Below are 22,068 nucleotides of genomic sequence, written 5' to 3'. Positions count from 1 at the left end.
TGGCCGTGGATGACTGTCCTCTACCTCAGGAGGGTGCCAGAGGGACTTCCTGGCAGTCCAGCGGTTGAGACTTCACCTTCCAATGCCTGGGACGCGGGTTTGATTCCTAATTGGGGAGCTGAGATCCCACCTGCCTCATGGCCAAAAAAACCAAACCAAAACATAGAACAGAAACAATATTGTAACAAATTCAATAAAAACTTTAAAAAGTGGCCCACATCAAAAAAAAAAATCTTAAATAGAGGATGTTGGGGGAGGGTGACCTCTTCAGGAGTATAATCTGCAAACATACTGAATCGCTTTGTGTACAGATAAGAAAACATTTTGAAATCTGCTGTATAACTGTGCAGTGAGGATTAAGTGGTTTGATGTTGGTAAAACTTTTTGTCATCGGTTCAGTTCAGTCACTTAGTCGTGTCCGACTCTTTGTGACCCCATGGACCGCAGCACGCCAGGCCTCCCTGTCCATCACCAGCTCCCGGAGTTTACTCAAACTCACATCCATGGAGTCGGTGATGCCATCCAGCCATCTCCTCCTCTGTCGCCCCTTCTCCTGCTCCTCCTCTGGGACGGACGGGGAGTGGCGGGAGAGGAGCGTTGAGGGGAGGGAAGATGGAGAGACTGGAAAGGGGCACTCCCCATTTCGAGGTCCTCCTGTAATTTGGGGGTCACATGTTTACACGTGAGAACGGCGTGTGTGTGTCTGCAGATAAATGAGTGTGTCTCCAGTCAGGTCTTGCTAGGCTGTAGGTGCCACTGGGCTGATGTTGAACTGGGGTCGGGGCTGAAGTGCCGGCCAGGGGACCTCTGCTGGGCGGGCGTGGGTTCGAGGGCAGGAGAAGGCAGGCAGCGTGAGGGCTGCAGGTCTCAGGGGCTCGCCAGGAGCTGCGTGTGGTTCTGGGCAAGCCGGCCCCTCCCTGGGTCTCGGTGGCAGGTCAGCGGCATGTCGGCCGTGCTGTCGAAACCATTAGGTCTTCACGATGGTCTGTCTTGTCTCCCACCCTGGGAGCCTGGGCTGGCTGGCTGTGTCGTGCTGGGGGTCAGGGCTGGTCCGGCACTTCCTGGGGGTCAGCTGGGCACACGCAGGGGCTCTCCCACCTTTAACCCTGTCCCGCCCCCCGGCTCACTGCCGCTGCAGGGCCACCCTGTCCAGAAGGCCGTGGCTCAGAGGGTGTTGTGAGTTCACAGAGGCCCAGCCTTCCCCGGGGGTCACGCACCAGATGCCTGGACGGTCTGCCCAGCCGTTCTGCTTCACGCACTTGCCGACTCGGTGGCACAGCACTCAGAGGTGCCCCTCTGTGCCTGGCATCATGGCTACAAGTTGGCACGGTGCTCGCCCTCTTGGCCGGGGAGCCGGGCGGTTCACCTATAATCAAACAAGCGCAGAGAACGGTGGAACTTCTTATCCAGGCTGAGAAGAAGTAGGCAAAGTGACAGGGTGGCGGCCAGCATCCTCCGAGAGGGTGTTCACAGAAGGCCTCTCTGAGTGGGTGTCGCTGAGCTGAGGCCAGAAGGGGTGAACTTGCCTTGGAGCGAGGGTAGAGGCCCTGAGGCTGGCGGGGTTCGGGGGAGTGGGTGTGTCTAGGAGTGGAATGGGGCTGGCGTGCCCAAGTGTGACAAAGATGGAGTGGGCCATCTGGGTCACTGGGGACTGGAGGTTGACTGGAGGAAGTTAGATTTTATCCTCACCAGCGGGAAGGCACTGAAGCATGATCCATGGACACACAACTGCCCTGTGGAGGAAGGTCTGGAGTAAGAGTAGACGCGGGGAACCAGGTCTGGGCAGGAACCTGTGGTGATGGGGCAGTGGATGGCTAAGCAGAGGTATAGTGATTTACTTTGTCTTCGATGGGTTGAAGACCGTTTGTTTAAACCGTATCTGTCGATGCAGAAAGGTGTTCATGATCCATTGATTTGTGGAAAAATTAGATTTTAGAGACATGTAAGGGCTTCCCAAGAGGCGCTAGCAGTAAAGAGCCCGCCTGCTAGTGCAGGAGACATAAGAGACGTGGGTTTGATCTCTGGATCAGGAAGATCTCCTGGAGGAGGAAATGGTAACCCACTCCAGCACTCTGGCCTGTAGAATCCCGCAGAGAAGTCTGGCAGGCTGCAGTCCCTGGGGTCGCAGAGAGTTGGACACGACTGAAACGACTTAGCACACAGGCATGTGTTAGTAGCGTGTTAAAACACACTTAGACAAAAATTCAGAACGGTCTTCCCCAGCCAGGAATCACCCCGGATTATCGGGATGATAATCATAGTCCTGTTCCTTGGGCTCAGTTACGTTTCCTGGATCGCTGGACAGAGGAGGATTCCCGAAAGCCGCAATTGGAAGTGGTGATAGAGTGCTCCCCTCTGTCCCCCAATCACCTCTCCAGGAATATGAGGAGCGCCTGGCCCGGCTGAGGGCCGACTACGAGGCAGAGCAGGAGTCCAGGGCCCGATTGGAGGAGGACATCACTGCCATGCGCAACTCGTACGACATGAAGCTGTCCACGCTGGAGCAGAACCTGCGCAAGGAGGCAGGTGGGCCAGCCCGCTCGGCAGGAGGGAGCCCGGCCTGCTGCCCCCGCCCCCGCCCCCACCCCTTGCCAACGGGGCCCAGTAATGTTTCCTCCTCGCAACCGCCCAGCAAGGCACCTCCATCACCCTCACTTGACAGTTGAGGACACTGAGGCCCAGAGAGGGTGAGGAACTTCCCCAAGGTCACACAGCTTTTAATGAGGAGCCAGGATTGGACTCCAGCAGTCTGATCCCAGGGTCAGTGTTCTCACCCAAGGCCCTGCATTGTATCACCTTGGCCGCAGGCTGGGTCCCCGCCCAAGGCTGACTTAGAGTGGCAACATATCACCCAAGTTTTATGGGTAAGTCCCTTCCCCTGGTTTCTGCATTTTCTACAGTCTCTTCCACTTTTGAGCCCATCTGTCACCTTCTGTTCTGTTCAGTCCCTCAGTCGTGTCCGACTCTTTGCGACCCCGTGGACTGTAGCCTACCAGGCTTCTCCATCCATGGGATTCTCCAGGCTAGAATACTGGAGTGGGTTGCCATTTCCTCCTCCAGGGGATCTTCCCGACCCAGGGGCTGAACCCAGGTCTCCTGCATTGTAGGCAGACACTTTACCATCTGAGCCACCAGGGAAGCCCATAAATACTATAAAATCCACGTTGTAATGATGACGGTGTTTGCATCATCGGTCCCATTTCCGGGACGTTGCTGTGTGCCAGGTACTGGGTAGGTAGGCGCTTCCCCTGCCCACCCTCGGTGAGTTGGGACTCACTGCTTCCTCACACTGCAGGTGTGCAAGCCGAGGCTGGGAGAGGTTCAGGCCGTGAGCTACGTTCATGGTCTCCAACGTTTTTGGCACCAGGGACTGGTTTTGTGGAAGACAGTTCTTCCACGGAAGGGGCGGGTGGTTCAGGCGGTATTGCAGGTGATGGGGCGTGGCAGGCGGAGCTCCGTTCGCTTGCTCGCTGCTCTTCTTGAGCCGTGTGGCCTGGCTCCTGGGCCTCGGTGACCCCTGAGCTGGGGGTGGTGGTGGTGAATGACCCTAGCAAAGGGGACATCAGAGCTCTCTCGGGGGAGCCCAGGACGTGGTGACATAGAAGTGTATGGACCCGAAGGAGCTGGCCCGTGAGCTGGCAGCAGGAGGCCCATGGTACTGTCCCCCATCCCAGCTGGCAGGGAGATGCAGCCCTAGAGGAAGACCGAGGAACAGGTTCTAGCACTTTCTGTCCTGAAGAGTGTTTCCTCCCGCCCACTATGAGTATCAGGCCTCCAAGGCACTTTTTTGGTCTTGCTAATACCCATCTGCAGCATTCATTTAACCCCCACGGCTCTAGCATGTCCTGTGGACAAGGGCCTGGAGCTGGTTACTCCAGGAGCAGGCCCTGAGGGTCTTGGGTGTGAAATCTTTGGGTTAGGAGCTCTCTGCCTTTGAGGCAATAATACTGGCAGGACAGCCAGTTTATGTATAAACAGCAGACCCAAGGCACAGGGGTAAGAGTTCAGCCCCTAAAGGCTGGGGCGGTCAGAGAATGGAGACATCATGGAGAACTTCCTGGAAGAGGTGGAAGGAGATAGGGCTTGAGTTCTGAGGGGCAGAGACGGGAAGTCAGCGTTTGGGCGTCCAGAGGCTCTGACTCTTCAGCTGGTCTCTTGGAGATGGCGGGCCTGCGGCCAGCTTCTGGGGGAAGGGCCGCCCCCGCCCCATGCCACCCCAGTCCACCCTGTAAAGAGCTAAAGGAAGCTGTCTCCTGCAGAGGCTGTCCTGAAGGCAGAAGTCCTCTACAAGGCTGAGGTCCTGTCTAGGGCTGAGTTTGCCAGCAGTTCGGAGTACTCGCCTCCTTTCGAGTTCAAGATGGCCGAGAGACCCGAGATCTACTCCATGCCTGACCCCGTGCCCAGTGAGGACTCCTTCAGGGCTCAGGTCTCCTCCAGGTTTGAGGAGCTGCCCCAGGTGGCGGCCTCCAAGCCTGAGGCGTCTCTGGGGTCCGATCAGTCTTCCACGCTGGGCAAGTACTCCGTCTGCACGGCCTTCTCTGGGCCGGAGGAGCCCTGCAGCCTGGAGTTCGTGCCTGATTCAGACGCCCCGGGCCGCTACCTACTGCCTGACGACGTGGGCGGGGGCGCCGCGGAGCCCCTGTTGGAGGAGGAGCCCCCGCTGATGGCGCTGGAGCTGTTACCCGGCCTGCACGACCCCTACGCTGAGGTGGCAGCCAAGCTGGCCAGGTTCTCCTCCATGGCATCCGGGCCGGATGTGCCCCCAGTGGACGTCCCCAAGGTGACCACGCAGGTACCTGATGTCCCGCGGGTGGACACGCGGGAGTTCAGGGGAGGGGGCCGAGCCCGGCGGGGGCATGGCTGCGTTTCAAGGGTCAGGGGTCCGGGAAAAGGGAGCTCTGGCTAAGGCTCTGTAAACCAGTGGGAAGGTCGGAATGAGATCCCAGGAGATGCTGGGTGGGCCCCTGTTCTGCTGACATGGGGACACCCGTGTGGGGCGTCTGCTGGTTGCCATGGTTACACCGCGCATCAGCCCTCCTGTCCTCCTAGAGGACGTGGGGGTTCCCTGGGAGTCCTGCTTCCTTTCAGGGGCCACCCAGGGGTCCAGAGGGGCTGCTTCTCCGCCATCCTGCCCCTCGGTCCAAGGCCTTCTCTCCCTTTTCAACCCTGTTTTATGTTTAAGAATCTTTTTTCTCCCTCCTTTCCTTTCTCTCTCTGTGTGAGATTGCGTGGGTCTAAAGCATACAGGCCTTTGAGTCAGAGAGACCCGGGTTCAGATCCCAGCTCTACCCTCACTCAGCTGTGTGACCTTGTCCAGCCCCGTCTCTGGGCCTCGGTTTCCTCATCCGTTAAATGGGGATGCTGAAACCAGCCGCGTCGTGTGAGGTCAGGCAGGTGACACGCCTGGAACAGGAGTGCCTCTCCTGTCTGCCTCACCTCCTCTCTCCTCTGTTCTCCCCGCTCCCCGCAGGAGGAGGTGGCAGGGCTGGGGAGCAGGCGGGGAGCTGGCGGGAAGGTCAGGGCGGGTCCCCAGAGGATGATCCTGACCCAACCCCTGCTCCCCCAACCTGTTCTCCTGCAAGCACCCTTCCCTGACAGATCTGCTGGAGCCCGCTGACCTCGGGTCTGAAGCTGAGGTGGCCGAGGACCTCCCGCCCAGGACTGTGAGTGCCCCCAGCCCTGAGTGGTGGTGGGGGGAGCTCCAGGGGCCTGATTCTTCCTGGGATGCTCCCGCTTGTCTCCTCCCTCTCTGGCCTCAGTTTCCTCACCCATAAAGTGGGGATAATACCCCTGGCCCTCCCCCAGCACAAAGCAGCGTGCAAATCTGAGTCCTTTCCTCTCTCTTTATCTGTTGTTACCAAGAGGCCAGTGTTCCAGGGTGATGTTCACCCTTGGCTCAGCAGTGAAGCCCTGGTTAAAGCACTGAGGCCCAACGAGTGTGGTGGATGAGCGCTCCATGGAGCGGAGCTGGGGGCCCCGAGGCGCTGGCAGGGAACCCCGAGGCGGGGCGGGGCGGGCTGTGTTGAGCTCTGCTGCTCTCAGACCCCACCCTGATTTCTTTTTTCCCTGTTCTGCTTCAGAACGCACAACCAGCCAAGGGGAGCGGGAGGAAGACTTTAAATCTGCCCATGTTTGTGGAGAGAGAAAGCGGCCTGCTGGCCTCTGGGCCTGACCACTGGGTAGGAGCCAGTCTGCAGCTTCTCAGCAGAGGGTATCTGGGGAGCTCAGGGGTCCCACTGGGCATCAGGTGACATTGAGATGTGGGACTCAAGCAGGGAGAAGGGGCCAGGGCGGCAGGGGAGAGAGCACCGAGCAGGCAGGGTGGGGGCAGGGGCAGCAGGTGCCAGAGTCCTGTGGCCGGAAAGATCTCGAGGTTCTCAGTGCCAGAAAAGGAGGTCAGGGAAGCAGCGGGATGGATGGGGAGCAGGGGCTGGCAGGACGCAGGCAGCGGGAGAAGTGGGTGGGCATTAAGGTTGCAGCAGGCCGCAGAAGAAACTGGCTTTGACTGCAGATGTGATGGGGGTCTGCGAAGGATCAATTTATATTTTAAGAAAATTCTGGGAACTCCCTGGTGGTCCAGTGGTTAGGACTCTGTGCTTTCACCACAGGGGGCTTGGTTCCATGGGTTCAGTCCCTGATTGGGGAAGTAAGATTCTGCCAACCGCACAGCAAGGCCAAAAAACAAACAAAAATTACCCTAGCTGCTGTGTGGAGTCTAGATGGTAAGGGGCGGGTGGGAGAGTGAGCTGGGGCTGTTTTGGGGGGTGTTGGTCAGAAAGGTGGCAGGAAGTTGGCTGGGTGCATGTCTTTAATGATGGGGTGTCCCCCAGCCCATAGCGACGTCGTGGGCCGGCACCCAGCTGGGGTTGAGGCTGCGGGGAGCTCGTGCCCAGGAGTTGCCCCCTACCCCCTGCCTCCACCTTGGCTTCTGGTTGCACTTAGGAGGTTGACCTGGGCCCGGGGGCGACGGAGGAGCTGGTGTTTGCGGCAGAGCCCGTCGCGGAAGCCCAGGCTGAAGTGCCAGCGGCCTTGGAGGCTCAGCCCCGCTCTCTGCTGGCTGGGGCCGGCTCGAGGAGGGAGGGCGTGACCGCGCTCGCCGATGACCTCCTGCCCACCGCGGACCAACAGCAGGTGCTTGCCCGGTAAGCACCTGAGCCCAGGGCAGTGGGACCTGGGCGGCGGGGGGTGGGCGTGGTGGGACCCCATGGTGGCGGGAGGGAGCCAGCCCTGGGCCAAGGGGTGGATGGTGGGGCCCAGAGATCCTTCCTGAGCCCCACCCAGCCCTCTCCCAGACGTGACTGCGGGGGCCCGGTCCTCCCCAGGAGCGGTGCCGGGGGCAGGGGGCGAAGGGGATGGTCAGCCGGCTGGCAAGGCTACCTGCTTACGAAGCGGCTCCGGTGCCTCCAGACCCCATCAGAGGCTTGCCGGGGAGCAGCTGCTCCAGAGGGAGGGCGGCAACAGTCCACGTCTGGCTTTCTCGGGGCCTGCCCTGCAGGTTTCTGGAGCCCAGGGCAGGCAATGCAGGCTTTTCCTGGGGTCCCAGCCAAGCCTCCGGAGCTTCCCTGGTGGCTTAGATGGTCAGGAATCTGCCTACAATGTGGGAGGCAGAAAGCAAGCGAAATGCTGGGCTGGATGAAGCACAAACTGGAATCAAGATTGCTGGGAGAAATATCAATAACCTTAGACATGCAGGTATCACCACCCATTTGGAAGAAAGCGAAGAGGAACTAAAGAGCCTCTTGATGAAGGTGAAAGGGGAGAGTGAAAAACCTGGCTTAAAACTCAACATTCAAAAAACAAAGATCATGGCATCCAGTCCCATCACTTCATGACACATAGATGGGGAAACAGTGAAAACAGTGACAGACTTTATTTTCTTGGGTTCCAAAATCACTACAGATGGTGACTGAAGCCATGAAATTAAAAGACACTTGCTGCTTGGAAGAAAAGCTATGACCAACCTAGACAGCATATTAAAAAGCAGAGACATTACTCTGCCAACAAAGGCCCGTCTAGTCAAGGCTATGGTTTTTCCAGTAGTCATGTATGGATGTGAGAGTTGGACCATAAAGAAAGCTGAGCAATGAAGAATTGATGCTTTTGAACTGTGGTGTTGGAGAAGGTTCTTAAGAATCCCTTGGACTGCAAGGAGATCCAACCAGTCCATCCTAAAGGAGATAAGTCCTGGGTGTTCATTGGAAGGACTGATGATGAAGCTGAAGCTCCAACACTTTGGCCAGCTGATGTGAAGAACTGACTCATTAGGAAAGACCCTGATGCTGGGAAAGATTGAAGGCAGGAGGAGAAGGGGACGACAGAGGATGAGATGGTTGGATGGCCTCACCGACTCAATGGACATGAGTTTGAGCAAGCTCTGGGAGTTGGTGAAGGACAGAGAGGCCTGGCTTGCTGCAGTCCATGGGGTCGCAAAGAGTCAGACGTGATTAAGTGACTGAACTGAACAATGTGGGAGACCCAGGTTTGATCCTTGGGTCAGGAAGATCCCCTGGAGAAGAGAATGGCTACGCACTCCAGTATTCTTGCCTGAAGAATTCCATGGACAGAGGAACCTGGTGGGCTACAGTCTTCGGGGTCGCAAAGAGTCAGACACCACTGGGCGACTAGCACATCAACAACAACACAGCCTAGCCTCCAGTCCCTCCCTCGTGGAAGACATGCTCCCTCTAGGGACAGGCCCCTCCAACACACCCTGGGGCTGCCTGCGACCTGGACTTTCCTCCCTTGCTGTGTGGCTTTGTGCAAGTCACTTAACATCTCTGAGCCTTGGTTCTCACGTAAATGAGATTGCTGTCAGGCCCGTCTCCATGACAGAGTCAGCCCCACAGCCAGTGGTTCAGCCCCGCCCTGGTCCCACAGACCATGGTTCAAACACTAACTGAGCATCTACCATGTACCAGGCATCAGGACGCAAGCATGGATGGGATATCACCTTGGCCTTCAAGAAGCTCTCAGTCCAGGGGAAGTCAGGTTCTGGAGCGGTTAGACTGGCTGCGTGCCCATCTGCCTCTGCCGTCGCCCAGCTCTGCCTCCTGGGCTGAGGCTACCTCTCCGTCCCTCAGTCTCTCACCTACACAGCAGGTGTCGCTGAGAGTTCCAGCCTGGGAAGCTTGTTGTGAGGGTCACACGACACGATGCCCCGAGAGGCAGCAGCTTGGTGGCAGGCACACAGAAAACACACAGCACAGGTGGCGGTTTTCACAGTGTGGTCTGGAGTGTGGTCAAGGAGGGCTTCTCAGAAGAGGGGGCCCTTGAAGAAGGTCTGCAGGACAGATGTCTTGGGGACAGGGCACAGCTGAGGTGGTGCAAAGTGGGTGCAGGGGGTGGAAACAGCCTGGGTGTTTGGAGAAGCAGCCGCCCTGGGTTAAAGCTGGAGCAAGGAAGGGGTGGTGGGGTTCCGGGGCAGATGTGTGCCCCCCGGGGCTTGGGCTCCATCCTGATGGGGACCCTAGAAGGATTTTAAACAGAGCAGCGACTTGGACGTGGCTCACCTGTGTCCTGGCTGCTGTTGAGCTCAGAGCCGAGCCTGAAGCAGGTCTGGACTGGGCGGCTGGGTTTGCATGGTTCCCTTCTTTCCCTTGAGCGTGGTCGCCTATCCTGTTATGAGTCCGTGTCATGCCTTTAGTTATCTGACCCTTTCATCCCTTTGGGAAGAGGCACAGTCAAGACACTTCTGTGGTGCTTTACTAGAGTGAGGATTTCCACCTGAGCCTTTGTAGTTATTTCAAATTTGTGCTTTAAAAGGCAAAACTCTATAAATTTGTTTTAGCATTTTAGATATAAATATTAAAAAAAAAAAGAACTGTTTGTGTCCCTGATGAAACACTATGCACTGACCTTAAGGAACATTCCCCACAACCCAGGGGTACTCTGACCTGCAGGCTCCCTGGGAGCACTGCCGGCAGCTTGCAGTGTCAGGACCACCCTCACCGGGAAGTGGGTGGGGCAGCCCTGGGGGGAGGGAGACTCTGGCCGTTCCTGTGCGGAGAACCAGCGGGCTGGCTGAGCGTACAGGCTTGGAGTCGGGTAGAGCCGGCAGGTACGCTGGGTCTGACCCCGAGCCAACAGCAGTCACCTCCCCGGGCCTCAGTGTACCTGTCTGTGAAGTGGGGTTGTTGGAAGGAGTCGGGGAGATCAGCCTGGACAGCCAGTGCTCAGTGATCGGCAGACTTTCTCACGTTTGCTTTCTCCTCCCCGCCGGCAGCTTGCAGCTGTTGGAGCAGCAAGTGGTCGGGGGGGAGCAGGCCAAGAACAAGGACCTGAAGGAGAAGCACAGGCGGCGGAAGCGGTACGCGGACGAGCGCAAGAAGCAGCTGGTGGCGGCCCTGCAGAACTCGGACGAGGACAGCGGCGACTGGGTGCTGCTCAACGTCTACGACTCCATCCAGGAGGAGGTGAGGGCCAAGAGCAAGCTGCTGGAGAAGATGCAGAGGAAGGTGAGGCCCCGCCCCGTGCAAGCCACGCCCAACAGGCCCCGCCCAGGCCCCGCCCCGAGGCAGGCGCCCTAGGTGGGCGTTCACACCAGTCTGACCCTTGCCTGCGTTCCGTGCCTGCTGTGTGCCACGCCCTGTTCTGGAAGCTGTCGTGGTGACAGGTTCATCTCGTGCAGTAGTGGAGCTCGTGTGTGTGTGTGGCCGTTCTGGTGCAGGCGGTGACTTCTCAGGTGGGACCTGGTGGAAAGCGGTCTAGGGGAAGAGAAAGGCCGGTGCCTGGAATGCGGTCCGCGGTTCAGGAGACAGAAAGGCGGCCACGTGGCTGAGCGTGGGGAGAGGGGACTGGGGGGAAACGAGGCCCTGCCGTCTGTGACAGACACCCGCGTGGCCTTGAGAGCATCTCCAGGTGGCCTGGGCCTCGCAGCGCCCTCCCTGGCCCCCTGCTCCCTATTCCTCATCCCCACTCAGCGTGGCAACCAAGGGATCTTGCCAGAGCATAAAGCTGATATTTTTTGGTCTTAAAATGTCTTTAACATTTTTTTCTTGGCTATTTTTATGCCTTTTTTTAACTGCACTTCATGTCTTTAGTTAAATTTGGCCTTTCTTGTACTTTGGTCTACATATCTAAATTAAAAAAAAATCTTTGCTGGTTTTGTGTTAATATCCCACTTGGCATCTTCACTTTTGTCCATTTCAAGATTTTGGATTTCTGACTTGAAAATTTCACACCTGTGAATGTTTGTTTAAGGAAACTATTTACATTGGGGCATCGCGTTAGATTTTTAACGTTTGGTTGCATGTGCTTTGGGGGGAACTTTCTTCTGCTGAAATGCTTTTGATTTTCACTTCCTGTTTTTTAATAGTAGTGTCGAGTAGATACATCTGCTCTCTTTTGTTTATTGCATAACAGCACGTTTTTCTAAACTCTCAGTAACAACTGAACGCCAGTTGTTGGAGGATGGAGGGAACCAAAATTACCCACCAAAACAAGGCACCCTGAGACCAAAAAACAAGGCACCCTGAGACCAAAAAACAAGGCAGGCGGCTCCATGTAATCAGTGGATTTTAGGATAAGGTAGTCACAGGGTGGGGCCGGCTGGATGACAGCCTGGAAGCATTCGCAGCTGTGCCTCCCAGCACTGAGGGGCCATTAGGATGACCCTGTATTTACCCAGGGTGCGGGGGTAGGAGCTTTACAACAGGGAGAGCATCCTTTGTTGGTGTTGTTTTTGGCTGCGCTAGGCCTTCGTTGCTGCCTGCAGATCTTCCCACCCTGGTGGCTGGGGCTGCTCCCTCGCTGCGGTGTGTGGGCCCTCACTGCGGGGACTTCCCTTGTTCTGGAGCATGGGCTCTAGAGTGCTTGGACTCCATGCTTGTGGGGGCCCACAGGCTCAGTTGCTCTGCAGCGTGTGGGATCTAGTTCCCAGACCAGGGGTCTAACCCGTGTCCCCTGCACGGTCAGGCATATTCTCCACCACTGGACCACCAGGGAAGCCCCAGGATGAGCACTCTTAAGTCAAGATTTATGAATGGGTAACTAGTCTTGTCGGAGAAGGCAATGGCAACCCGCTCCAGTACTCTTACCTGGAAAATCCCATGGACGGAGGAACCTGGTGGGCTGCTGTCTACGGGGTTGCACAGAGTCGGATGTGACTGAAGCGACTTAGCAGCAGCGGCAACTAGTCCTGTGGGCACTGGGAATATGTCAATGAAGGTCTTCATCGTTTGGCGACTTCTGGGGCATAGAGACCACCGGGACTTAATCACAATTAAACAGTATCTATTAACTGCAAAGCCCTTGACCACACAGAAGAAATTTACTACACAGTACTTCCCAGGTGGCGCTAGTGGTAGGAGACAGAAGAGATGCGGGTTCAATCCCTGGGTCAGGAAAGACCCCTGGAGCAGGGCATGGCAACTACTCCAGTATTCTTGCCTGGAGAATCCTATGGACAGAGGAGCCTGGTGGGCTACAGTCCATGGTGTTACAAAGAGTCGGATATGACTGAAGTGACAGCACACACACGCACAGCCCAAGGTAGGGTCAATGGAAGGACAGGAAGAAGTGAACTGGTAAAGGCTTGGGGTGCTTACTAGGTTGTTTTTTTTTTTTTAACTCAATAATACACTTTTCTGTCCATACGGAAGTGTGGCTTTAAATAGAGCTCTTCATTAGTTTCCTGTGGCTGCTGTAGCAAATTGCCACACATTTTGCTGCCTAAAACAACACAAATTGATTATTTCACAGTGGGTTTCCCCAGTGGCTCAGTGGTAGAATCTGCCTGCCAGCGCAGGAGACATGGGTTCAACCCCTGATCCTGGGAGGATCTCAAATGCCTCAGAGCAACAAAGCCCATGCCTCACAACTGCTGAGCTTGTGAGCTACAGCTCTTGAGCCCACATGCCTCAACTACTGAAGCTTGAGCACCCTAGAGCCTGTGTTCCACAACACGAGGAGCCACCACAAGGGAAAGCCTAGGCACCGCAGCTGGAGAGAAGCTGGCCCAGCAAGGAAGACCCAGCGCAGCAAAAAGCAAATAAATAAACATTTGAAAGTAAACATTACCCCACAGCTCTGTAGGTCAGACTGCAGGTACAGCATGGCTGGCTTCTCCGCTTAGAATTCCCCAAGGCCAAACTCGAGGTGTTGGCAGGGCTGCGTTTCTTTCAGGAGATCCTAAGGGACAGTCCATTTGAGGTTGTTGACAGAATTTAACCCCACGTGGTTGAAGGACTGAGATTCCCATCTCCTTGCCGGCCGTCAGCCATGGTCGGTTTCTGGAGGCAGCCTGTATTTCCTGCTGCCTGGCCCCTCCAAAGACAGCTTGGCCTGGAGAGTCTCTCTCCTGCTTCCCGTCTCTTTGACTGTCCTGACTTACTTCTCTGAAGCCTCTCCTCTTTATTCGTGACTGGGCCACTCTGCTTGTGGAACCAGGGATTGAACGCACCGCCTCAGCAGTGAAAATGTGGAGTCCTAACCCCCGGACCCCCAGGGGATTCCTAGGCATCTCTTTTAACGCACCCCTGCTACTCATCTCTCTCTGCTCCCTCCCATATGGCGGGGTATAGATTCCATTCAGTCAGTTCAGTTCAGTCGCTCAGTCGTGTCTGACTCTTTGCAACCCCATGAATCGCAGCACACCAGGCCTCCCTGTCCATCACCAACTCCCGGAGTTCACTCAAACTCATGTCCACAGAGTCGGTGATGCCATCCAGCCATCTCATTCTCTGTCGTCCCCTTCTCCTCCTGCCCCCAATCCCTCCCAGCATCAGGGTCTTTTCCAATGAATCAACTCTTCGCATGAGGTGGCCAAAGTATTGGAGTTTCAGCTTCAGCATCAGTTCTTCCAATGAACACTCAGGACTGGTCTCCTTTAGGATGGACTGGTTGTATCTCCTTTCAGTCCAAGGGACTCTCAAGAGTCTTCTCCAGCACCACAGTTCAAAAGCATCAATTCTTCAGCGATCAGCTTTCTTCACAGTCCAACTCTCACATCCATACATGACCACGGGAAAAACCATAGCCTTGACTAGACGGACCCTGGTTGGCAAAGTAATGTCTCTGCTGTTTAATGCGCTGTCTAGGTTGGTCATAACTTTCCATAACTTACCATAGATTCCGTTGGGCCCACTCAGTAATCTAGGATAATCTCCTTATTTTTAAGTCAGTTGATTGTTGTTGTCCCATTGCTCAGTTGTGTCTGACTCTTTGGGACTCCAGGGCCTGCAGCATGCCAGGCTTCCCTGTTTTTCACTATCTCCTGGAGATTCCTCAGACTCGTTTCCATTGAGTCGTGGATGCTATCTAGCCATCTAATTCTCTTCTACCCTATTTTCCTTTTGCCTTCAGTCTTTCCCAGATTTAGGGTCTTTTCCAGTGAGTCGGCTCTTTGCAACAGGTGGCCAAAATATTGGAGCTTCAGCTTCATCATCAGTCCTTCCAGTGAATATTCAGGGTTTATTCCTTTAGGATTGACTAGCTTGATCTCCTTGCTGTCCAAGGGATTCTCAAGAGTCTCCTCCAGCACCGCAATTCAAAAGAATCAGTTCTTTTCTCAGCCTTCTTTATGACTCACATATCATGTATGATATCACATTCATACATGACTACTGGAAAAACCATAGCTTTGACTGTGTGAATCTTTGTCAGCAAAGTGATGTCTTTGCTTTTTGATACGCTGTCTAGTTTTGTCATAGCTTTTGTTCCAATGAGCAAGTGTCCTTTAATTTCATGGCCACAGTCACCATCTGCAGTGATTTTGGAGCCCAAGAAAATAGAATCTGTCACTGCTTCCACTTTTTCCTCATCTTTTTGCCATGAAGTGATGAAACTGGATGCCATGATGTTCATTTTTTGAATGTTGAACTTGAAGCCAGCTTTTTCACTCTCTTCTTTCACTTTCATCAAGAGGCTCTTCAGTTCCTCTTTGCTTTCTGCCTTTAGTGTGGCATCATCTGCATGTCTGAGGTTATTGATTTTTCTCCTGGAAATCTTGATTCCAGCTTGTGCTTCATCCAGCCTGGCATTTTGCGTAATGTATTCTGCATATAAGTTGAATAAGCAATGTGACAATATACAGCCTTGATGTACTCCTTTCCCAATTTGGAACCAGTCTGTTGTTCCATGTCTGGTTCTCACTGTTGCTTCTTGACCTGCATCCAGGTTTCTCAGGAGGCAGGCCAGGTGGTCTGGTACTCCCATCTCTTGAAGAATTTTCCAGTTTGTTGTGATCCACACAGTCAAATGCTTTAGTGTAGTCAATGAAGCAGAAGTAGATGTTTTTCTAGAATTCCTTTGCTTTTCCTATGATCCAATGGATGTTGGCAATTTGATCTCTGGTTCCTCTGCCTTTTCTAAATCCAGCTTGTACATCTGGAAGTTCTCAGTTCATTTACTGTTGAATTCTAGTTTGACAGATTTTGAGCATTACCTTGCTAGCATGGGAGATGATCGCAATTGTATGGCAGTTTGAACATTCTTTGGCATTGCCCTTCTTTGGGACTGGAAAACTGACCTTTTCCAGTCCTGAGGCCACTGCTGAGTGTTCCAAATTTGCTGACATATTGAGTGCAGCACTTTAAAAGCATCATCTTTTAGGATTTTAAATAGCTCCGCTGGAATTCCATAACTTCCACTAGCTTTGTTGGTAGTGTTGAAGGCCCACTTGACTTCACATTCCAGGATGTCTGGCTCTAGGTGAGTGACCGCACCATCGTGGTTGTCCCAGTCATTAAGATCCTCTTTGTAGAGTTCTTCTGTGTATTCTTGCTACCTCTTCTTAATCTCCTCTGCTTCTGTTAGGTCCATACCATTTCTGTCCTTTATTGAGCCCATCTTTATATGAAATGTTCCCTTGATATCTCCTGTTTTCTTGAAGAGATCTCTAGTCTTTCCCATTCTATTTTTCCCTCTATTTCTTTGCATTGTTCACTGAAGGATGCTTTCTAACCTCTCCTTAGAAAGGGGATGACAGAGGATGAGGTGGTTGGATGGCATCACCGACTCGATGCACATGAGTTTGAGTGAACTCCAGGAGTTGGTGATGGACAGGGAGGCCTGGCGTGCTGTGATTCATGGGGTCACAAAGAGTCGGACACGACTGAGCGACTGAACTGAACTAACCTCTCCCTGCTATTCCCTGGAACTCTGCATTCAGTTGGATATATGTTTCCTTTTCTCCTTTGCTTTTCACGTCTCTTCCTTTCTGAGCTATCTGTAAAGCCTGCTCGGACAACCACGTTGCCTTCTTGCATTTCTTTTTCTTGGGGATGGTTTTGGTTGCTGCCCCCTGTACAATGGTATGAGCCTACATCCATAGTTCTCCAGGTACTCTGTTTACCAGATCTAATACCTTGAAATTATTCATCATCTCCACTGTGTAATCATAAGGGATTTGATTTAGGTCATACTTGAATGGCCTAGTGGTTTTCCCTACTTTCTTCAATTTAAGTTTGGATTTTGCAGTAAGGAGCTGATGATCTCAGCCACAGTCAGCTCCCAGTCTTATTTTTGCTGACTGTATACAGCTTCTCCATCTTTGGCTACAAAGAATGTAATCAATCTGATTTTGGTATTGACCATTTGGTGATGTCCACATGTAAAGTCGTCTTTTGTGTTGTTGGCGAAGGGTGTTTGGTATGACCAGTGCATTCTCTTGGCAGAATTCTGTTAGCCTTTTCCCTGCTTCATTTTGTTCTCCAAGGCCAAACTTGTCTATTACTTCAGATATCTTGCGACTTCTAATTTTGCATTCCAATCCCCTATGATGAAAGGACATCTTTTTTTGGTGTTAGTTCTAGATGTTCTTGTAGATGTTCATAGAACTGTTAACAACATATGCAAAGGATTATACACCGTGCTGAAGTAGGATTTATCCCAGGAATGTAAGATTGCTTTAGCATTCAGAAATCAGTTAATCTAATATCAAGAGAATAAAGGCCAAAACCCACATGATCTTCTTAATAGGTGCACAGAAAGCATTTAACAAAATTCAAAATCTGTCATGAAAACGCTCAACAAACTATGAATGGAAGGTAACTTCTTCAGCCTGATAAACGGCAGGAAAAACTCACAGCTAGTACAGTACTCAGTGGTGGCAGACTGACTGCTTAGCCCTTAAGTTCAGAAGCAGGAAAAGGGTGTTTACTCTCACCACTTATATTCCACATTAGACTGATGGTTCTAGCAAGCGCAATTAGGCAAGAAAGTGAAATAAAAGGCATTTAGATTGGCAAAGAATAGGCAAAACTATCAGATGGCATGATCTTTATAAACAGAAAATCCTTAAAAGGAATCCACTAAAAAATCTGTTGGCATCAATAAACAAATTCAGCAGGATACAAAATCAATAAGGAAAAAGCAATTGTATGTCTATACACTTGTGATGAACAATCTGCAAATAAATTTAAGCAAACAATTTCATTTGCAATACATCAAAAAAATACTTAGGAATAAATTTCACAAAAGAAGTATAAAATTTATATTCCAAAAACTATAAAGTATTGTGGAAAACATTAAGAATACCTAAATAGAGACTTCCCTGTTGGTCCAGTGCTTAAGACTGCACTGGTCTGGGAACTGAGATCCTGCGTGCTGTGCAGTATGGCCAAAAAATGAAAAAGAAGAAACAAGAAAATCTAAATAAACGGAAAGACACCCATGTTCATGGATCAGAAGACTTAATATTGATGGTGTTTAGTCACTAAGTTGTGTCCAACTCTTGAGACCCCATGGACTGCAGCCCACCAAGCTCCTCTGTCCGTGAGATTTTCCAGGCAAGGATACTGGAGTGGGTAGCCATTTCCTTCTCCAGGGGATCTTCCCAACCCAGGGATTGAACCTGGGTCTCCTGCATGGCAGGCAGATTCGTTACTAACTGAGCTCCAAGGGAAGCCTGATAAGATGATAGTACTTCTCAAACTGATCTACAGATTCCAAAGCAATCATTCTTAAAGAACCAGTTGGATTCTTTGAAGAAATTGACAAGCCGATCTTAAAGTTTGTATGAAAATTCAGGGGACTCAGAATAGCCAAGATAATCTTGAAAAGAACAAAGTTGGAGGACTCATACTTCCTGATTTCAAAATTGACTACAAAGTTACAGTCGTCAAGGCTGTGCAGTACTGATGTAAAGATTTAAAATCAATGAAATGGGATTGGAGATCCAGAAATAAACCGTCACATTTACAGTTAGCTGGTTTTCAACAGGGTGCCAAGATGATTCAATGGAGAACAGATGATCTTTCTAACAAATGGTGCTGGGACAACTAGATGTTCACATGTGAAAGAATGATGCTGGACTCCAGCCTCACACTGTATATAAAAATTAACTCAGAATGGGTCAAAAAGCCAAATATGAGGTAAAACTATTAAACATGTATAGTAAAACACAGGTTTAAATCTTTATTGCCTTGAATTAGACAATGCTTTCTTAGGTATCACACCAAAAGCATAAACAACAAAGGAAAAAAAAAAGATAAACTGGACTTAAGAAAAACATCTATTTCTGCTTTATTGACTATGCCAAAGCCTTTGACTGTGTGGATCACAATAAACTGTGGAAAATTCTGAAAGAGACGGGAATACCAGACCACCTGACCTGCCTCTTGAGAAACCTGTATGCAGGTCAGGAAGCAACAGTCAGAACTGGACATGGAACAACAGGCTGGTTCCAAATAGGAAAAGGAGTACGTCAAGGTTGTATATTGTCACCCTGCTTATTTAACTTATATGCAGAGTACGTCATGAGGAACGCTGGGCTGGAAGAAGCACAAGCTGGAATCAAGATTGCCGGGAGAAATATCAATAACCTCAGATATGCAGATGACACCACACTTATGGCAGAAAGGGAAGAGGAACTAAAAGCCTCTTGATGAAAGTGAAAGAGAAGAGTGAAAAGGTTGGCTTAAAGCTCAACATTCAGAAAACAAAGATCATGGCATCTGGTCCCATCACTTCATGGGAAATAGATGGAGAAACAGTGTAAACAGTGTCAGACTTTATTTTTTTGGGCTCCAAACTTACTGCGGATGCTGATTGCAGCCACGAAATTAAAAGACGCTTACTCCTTGGAAGGAAAGTTATGACCAACCTAGATAGCATATTAAAAAGCAGACATTACTTTGCCAACAAAGGTCCGTCTAGTCAAGGCTATGGTTTTTCCAGTGGTCATGTATGGATGTGAGAGTTGGACTGTGAAGACAGCTGATCGCCATTCAAAAGAATCAATGCTTTTGAACTGTGGTGCTGGAGAAGACTCTTGAGAGTCCCTTGGACTGCAAGGAGATCCAACCAGTCCATTCTAAAGGAGATCAACCCTGGGTGTTCATTGGAAGGACTGATGCTAAAGCTGAAACTCCAATACTTTGGCCACCTCATGCGATGAGTTGACTCACTGGAAAAGACCCTGATGCTGGGAGGGATTGGGGGCGGGAGGAGAAGGGGATGACCGAGAATGAGATGGCTGGATGGCATCACCGACTCGATGGACATGAGTTTGAGTGAACTCCGGGAGTTGGTGATGGACAGGGAGGCCTGGCGTGCTGTGATTCATGGGGTCACAAAGAGTCGGACACGACTGAGCGACTGAAATGAACTGAACTGAACTGAATCAATTAAAACTTTCATGCTTTAAAGAATACTATCAGAAAAGAGAAAAGATAGCCCACAGAATGAGAGAAAATCTTTTCAAATCATATAGTATGATAAGGTGCTTGCATCTAGAAAAAATAAAACAATCCACTCAAGAATAAAAAGACGACCCAATTTTAAAATGGTCAAAGGATCTGAAGAGATATTTCTGCAAAGAAGATATACAAATAGCCAATAAACACATGATCAGATATTCAACGTTAGCCATTAGGGAAATGCAAATTAAAACCACAGTGAGATACCATCTCATATCCTCTGGGATGGTGGTAATTAAAAAAGACAGTAACAAATGTTGGTGAGGATGTGGAGAAATTGGAGCCTTCATATACTTCTTGTGAGTACACGGAGGCCTCATCCAGTGCTTTGGAAAATAGTCTGGCAGTTCCTCAATTGCTTAAACAAAATGTTACCATGTGACCCATGAGTGCCATTTAAGAAAAACAAAAATGTATCCACACCAAAAAAATTGCAAGCTGATGTTCATAGTAGCATTATTCATTATAGCCGCAAGTGAAACCCATCATAAAGCATGTGATATATCCACCCAATGGAATATTACTTGACAGGAAAAAGGGATGAAGTGCCGACACGTACAACAGGGAAGAACCTTAAAAACTCTTATGTTCAGTGAAAGAAGCCAGGTACAAAAGACCGCATGTATGGTACATGATCACATGTATATGAAATGTCCAGAAGAATCCAATCTGTAGAGACAGAAAGACTGGTGGTGGTGACTGTTCAACTCTGTGAATATGCTGAAAGCCACTGAATCGTACACTTTATTTTTTTCGCAATTCTTTTATTTACAAAAGAATACATGGCTGCACTGTATCGCTGCTGCTGCACACGGGTTTTCTGTCACTGTGGTGAGCTGGGGCTGCTCGTCCGTGTGGGCTTTTCGTTGTGGTGACTTCTCTCGTTTTGAAGACAGGCTCTAGGACACGGGCTCAGCAGTTGTGGTGCATGAGCTTTAGTCGCTCTGTGGCAAGTGGGATCTTTCCAGTCCAGGGAGCGAACTGTGTCTGCTGTGTTGTCAGGCAAATTCTCATCCACTGTGCCACCAGGGAAGCCCTATGCTTTATTTTTTTAATTTTTGACCGTGTGGCACAGCTTGTGGGATTTTAGTTGCCTGACCAGGGATTGACCCTGGACCCTTGGCAGTGAGTGCAGAGCCCGAACCACTGGACTGCCAGGGAATTCCTGATCTGTACACTTTAAATGGGCGAATAGTTTGATGTGGGTTATAGCTCAATTGAAAATAATTGTGAGTGGTGATGCATGGATAAGAGGCTTCCCAGGTGGCTCTGGTGGTAAAGAACCCACGTGCCAATGCAGGAGGTGCAAGACACGCAGCTTTGACCCCTGGGTCGGGAAGATCCCCGGAGGAGGAGATGGCAGCCCCTCTAGTACTCTTGCCTGGAAAAGTCTATGGACGAAGAAGCCTGGCAGCCTACAGCCCATGGGGTGACAGAGTCGGACACGACTGAGCGTCCGAGCACATAAATGTATAAAAATACATAAAGATTGTTACCGTGAATGTCTTGTAGCTACTATCCAACTACATGAAAGTGAAAGTGAAGTCGCTCAGTCGTGTCCGACTCTGCGACCCCGTGGACTGTAGCCCACCAGGCTCCTCCGTCCGTGGGATTCTCCAGGCAAGAGTACTGGAGTGGGTTGCCATTGCCTTCTCCAGGGATCTTCCCAACCCAGGGATCGAACCCAGGTCTCCCGCACTGGAGGCAGACGCTTTAACCTCTGAGTACACACATCCGTTCCGTTCCGTTCCGTTCAGTCGCTCAGTCGTGTCTGACTCTTTGCGACCCCGTGGACTGTAGCCTACCAGGCTTCTCCGTCCATGGGATTCTCCAGGCAAGAGTACTGGAGTGGGTTACCATTTCCTTCTCCAGGGGATCTTCCCGACCCAGGGATCGAACCCGGGTCTCCCGCATTGGAGGCAGATGCTTTAACCTCTGAGCCACCAGGGAAGTACACACATGGAGCATAATTAATCTGGTTGAAGGCCCTGTGTACCCGCCCCTCCCTGATGGCTCCCTGCCCACCTGAGTCCTACCAGGCATTCTCTGTTCCCAGTTGGTTACATGTGATTACCGTTCCCGTGAACTTACAACAGCCTTCTTTACTAGTCAAACTGTCCTTGCTCTTTGAGGAAACAGACTATGCATGAAGGTGTCATGGGGCTCAGGGAGGGTTTGGTTACTGTTGGCGTTGGGAGTCACTGTGCTTAGGAGGGTGTGGAGGGCAAGTCTGGCAGACCCGAGCAAGAGATCAAAAAAATATGAAACCTACGGTTCCATCCAGGTGGGTCTGATTCTTAAGTCTAGTATTTGTCACATCATAACACAAAGCAGAGACATCACTTTGCCAACAAAGGTCCGTGTAGTCAAGCTATGGTTTTACCAGTAGTCATGTATGGATGTGAGAGATGGACTATAAAGAAGACAGAGT

The 22,068-nt window shown here is 51.4% G+C and overlaps 1 protein-coding gene across 3 annotated transcripts in view; it reads left to right on the top strand.

Moving 5' to 3' along the window:
* Positions 1 to 22,068, top strand: part of KIF17 (kinesin family member 17) — a 50,797-nt gene that overhangs the window by 21,706 nt on the left and 7,023 nt on the right. For 2 of the 3 annotated variants that reach the window (XM_055397178.2, XM_055397176.2), the window contains exons 7-12: positions 2,379 to 2,526; positions 4,260 to 4,792; positions 5,583 to 5,663; positions 6,081 to 6,179; positions 6,943 to 7,142; positions 10,223 to 10,454. In XM_055397178.2, coding sequence (XP_055253153.2) covers positions 2,379 to 2,526; positions 4,260 to 4,792; positions 5,583 to 5,663; positions 6,081 to 6,179; positions 6,943 to 7,142; positions 10,223 to 10,454 — 1,293 coding nt within the window. Of the gene's footprint in view, positions 1 to 2,378; positions 2,527 to 4,259; positions 4,793 to 5,582; positions 5,664 to 6,080; positions 6,180 to 6,942; positions 7,143 to 10,186; positions 10,455 to 22,068 lie in introns of all 3 variants that reach the window. The other variant, XM_088843228.1, reaches the window with a different exon arrangement.

This window comes from Moschus berezovskii, chromosome 2 (genome assembly GCF_049115385.1).
Source record: "Moschus berezovskii isolate FMDL1 chromosome 2, NW_MosBer_1.0, whole genome shotgun sequence".
Lineage (NCBI taxonomy): Eukaryota > Metazoa > Chordata > Mammalia > Artiodactyla > Moschidae > Moschus > Moschus berezovskii.
This window is presented reverse-complemented; position numbering and strand designations above follow the sequence as displayed.